The sequence below is a fragment of the Austrofundulus limnaeus genome, unplaced genomic scaffold (assembly GCF_001266775.1).
Source record: "Austrofundulus limnaeus strain Quisiro unplaced genomic scaffold, Austrofundulus_limnaeus-1.0 Scaffold70, whole genome shotgun sequence".
NCBI lineage: Eukaryota > Metazoa > Chordata > Actinopteri > Cyprinodontiformes > Rivulidae > Austrofundulus > Austrofundulus limnaeus.
The window spans coordinates 1,654,197-1,657,271 of record NW_013952472.1 but is presented as its reverse complement, the minus strand read 5'-3'; the positions used below and the strand labels follow the sequence as shown (position 1 = coordinate 1,657,271).

Here is a 3,075-nt window from a genome sequence, read left to right as displayed (position 1 = left end):
GGTTATATACTGTCTAATGAGAACATTATTCAGGTGAGAGTGAAAATAAATTATGTTCCATCCTCAATATCTCTGAAACAACAGCAGCTGTTTTAATACTTAAACTTGTGATAAAGTGTTGTTTTATTCTGATACCAAGATTATTTAAGTAGAGTTTGTAAAAGCTGAGAAACACTCAGTTACACTTCAGTATGGTGTTTTGAGCAAATGTATCATGAAAACCCCGTGGGGCTGAAGAAGCAGATCCACTGTAAGCTTTTCTGACCTGAGGTTCATCTCCTGACAGATAACGACACACCAGAGAAAAGTGTTGATGGGACAGAGAACAAAGGTTCAGCAGCTGCGCCTCAGGTAGGTGGGACTGGTTTGATCCGTCAGGACCATCAGGGCCCGGTTGTTTGGTTGTTGACTGTTGGAAACTCTCCTGTCTCTCCAGACCAGCAACAGCATCAAGGTCAAGAGCTTTGAGGAGATCATGAGGGAGAAGCGCCTTCGAAAACAGGAAACAGGCGAGCAGCTTCTGCCCTCAGCTGAAGCCTCTCAGAACCAGACCGCCTCTGGAATCCTAAAGAGAAAAGTTCCTGCTAAAAGCAGCCCAGCATCACCAGAACCTTCTGTGACCTCCTCTACAGCAGCCCCGAAAATGAGTAAACTCACCTCACCTCAGATCAGGACCGCTTCACCTGATACAACAGCTGAGGCCTCAGTCCCCGAGGGCCCGGGTTCTCCTCCTCACCCAGAGTCCCAGAGCAGCTCCAGGGAGGTTCCAGACAGGAACACCTCCACCCCCACACCACAGTCCTCAGCCAGACTGAGCCGAGCAGCTCAGCAGGCTGCTGAAGTCCCAGCTGGTGACAGACCACAGCAGACCAGAACCACACAACAGCCTGAAGTCTCCAAAGGTACTGAAAGAAACCATCGATTCATTACGTTATCAGCATCTCACCTGCAGCAGATAGTAACATTTCAGGCCCAGTTCGGGTTTGAACACAGAATGATTGACAGCAGAAATATTACTTGTATTTATTTTAAAACAAAAGTTCTGTTTTTTATTCAATCAAAATTACAGAAGATGGAAAATTTATAGTTCAGTTATACACAAGAAAGTATTCACTTATTGTGAGTACTTTAAAAGAAAATAAAGGCTAAGATTTACTCCCGTAATTAATACAATCCTTCAACTGTGTGAGAGGTGGGTCGGTTCTGTTAGGGGCTGGGTCTCCCTCCCTGARCAATGGCAGGGCTTTGGTTTTGGTCCTGATCGGAATAAATTCTCTAAAATTACTAATTGATAACAAGCTTCTGCTGCAGGTAAGATATTGATTACTAATAACTCCAAAGGACACCCCGCCAAATATCCAAACTGTTGAATGTCAGCAGAAATGCAGATTAGACCAAGGTTTGAGTTGAGTGAACAGTTTCAGACTCGGTCTTGTTTTTGTTGAGCGAGGTGACGTTTCCTGAGAACAGAGCCTGAGTCTTCTGTCCGTCTGGTTTCAGTGAGGCCCAAACTGAACGTGAGACCGTCTGTGGTGAAACCTGCCGTGCAGGTGAAGCCCGGCGCCAAGAAGAGAGGCTCCGAATGTTCTGCTGTGGCTGCTGTGAAACCTCTGAGCACCGCGGCAGCTCCGGAGGAGAAACCCTGTTCACTCACACAGGTAGGAACACCTGACATGACATGTTTCCTCACTTTGAGCTGGGTCAGGGTAAACTGTGACCCTCCTCCTGTCATCCTCCTCCTGTGATCCTCCTCCTGTGAGGGCTTTAGCAGGAGTAACTAATGAGCTACAGTAACAGTCATGTTTACAGAGAACATGGAGTCATTCTTGTTTTCTTACYAGGAGTTCCCAGCCTCAGACTCAGAGGCTCCGCTGCTCTCTGCCAGGACCTGTAGTCCCACCAGCCTGCAGGACTCTGCTCTGAGCTCAGAGGATCTTCAGACTGTCCCGGTCTTCACTCAGAGCCAGAAACACAAAGCAGCCATCAGCATCACCTCTGGCAAAGAGCTCTGTGCCGTCCCCCAAAGGTAACCCTCACAGAGACCTTCACCTGTGAGCAGGATCTTTAAAACCAGATCTTCATCTTTCTGCTGAAACATTTCTTCAGATCATGTTGTGTGTGTTTCAGCCCGGTCCTGAAAAGTCCCAGTCAGCCCAGGACAAGGAGGTCCAGTACAGCAGCGTCTCGTGCCTCCTCCAGCGCCGACGCCTCCTCTGCTGTCGACGACTTCGAGGAGCTCATCAACCAGTTCACGGACGATCACCTGGAGGAAGATGTGGATCCAGCCATCGGAGAGGATGATCTGCTGCAGGAGCTGTCAGAAATGATCGAGAACTGAGGGATGGTTCTGTCTGCTGCCACCTCCAGGATGTGCCACACACACATCGTTCACCTCATTTTAAGCTTTAGCCTCGTGTTTTAGACTTCTTCTCTCGTCCACATCTCTCTTTGATTTCCTGTTGTCATCCTGCAGTCTGAGGAGATCCAGTGAGGTGAGGATTTTTGTTTCTGTGTGTCTTTGGGACAGACCTGAGCAGGACCGGAGAGGGTAAACAAAGATGTAAATGTTTCAGAGAGAAGTCAGATCTGTATACTGTGTATGCAACAGGAAGCTGAATGTAGGAAGAAGGACTCCTTCCAGCAGCTGGATCTGTTTAATGTGTGAGTGGAGGATGTTTCACTTCCTGTCAGAAGTTCAAACGTGTTTAATTTGTCACTGAGCAGCACTTGAGATGACCTTTTCTCTGTCTATTTCCTTTATTTAGTAATGTTTCTGTTTAGAAAGCTTGGAAACARCTAGCCTGGGACAAAACTCTTATCTGTGAACGTTACAGGAGAACATCTCAGGGATCGTTTCTATGTTCTTTATGAGAAAACACTTTGATTTCATCCCTTTGTTTTATGCTTTCACTTAGTTCACTGATCTTATTGTGTTTCATGTTGTCTCAGATGTCTCTTAAAAACCTTTGTAAATAAAAATGCTTTTAAGTATATAACATTGGATCAATGATTAAAGTATTAACAGAGTTTTAAAATGGTTTACTTCAGTTTTTAAATTATTATTTTTTCTTCTTT

General features: G+C 45.8%; 1 protein-coding gene across 6 annotated transcripts in view; it reads left to right on the top strand.

Annotated features, from left to right (window-relative positions):
- Window positions 1-3,035, top strand: part of zc3h11a (zinc finger CCCH-type containing 11A) — a 16,159-nt gene extending 13,124 nt beyond the window's left edge. For all 6 annotated transcript variants that reach the window (XM_014010575.1, XM_014010578.1, XM_014010577.1 and 3 more), the window contains 5 exons: window positions 287-351; window positions 437-902; window positions 1,501-1,658; window positions 1,842-2,026; window positions 2,128-3,035. In XM_014010575.1, the coding sequence (XP_013866029.1) occupies window positions 287-351; window positions 437-902; window positions 1,501-1,658; window positions 1,842-2,026; window positions 2,128-2,338 (1,085 nt within the window). In that variant the 3' untranslated portion in view covers window positions 2,339-3,035. The remainder of the gene's footprint in view (window positions 1-286; window positions 352-436; window positions 903-1,500; window positions 1,659-1,841; window positions 2,027-2,127) is intronic.
- The last annotated feature ends 40 nt before the right edge of the window (window positions 3,036-3,075 follow it).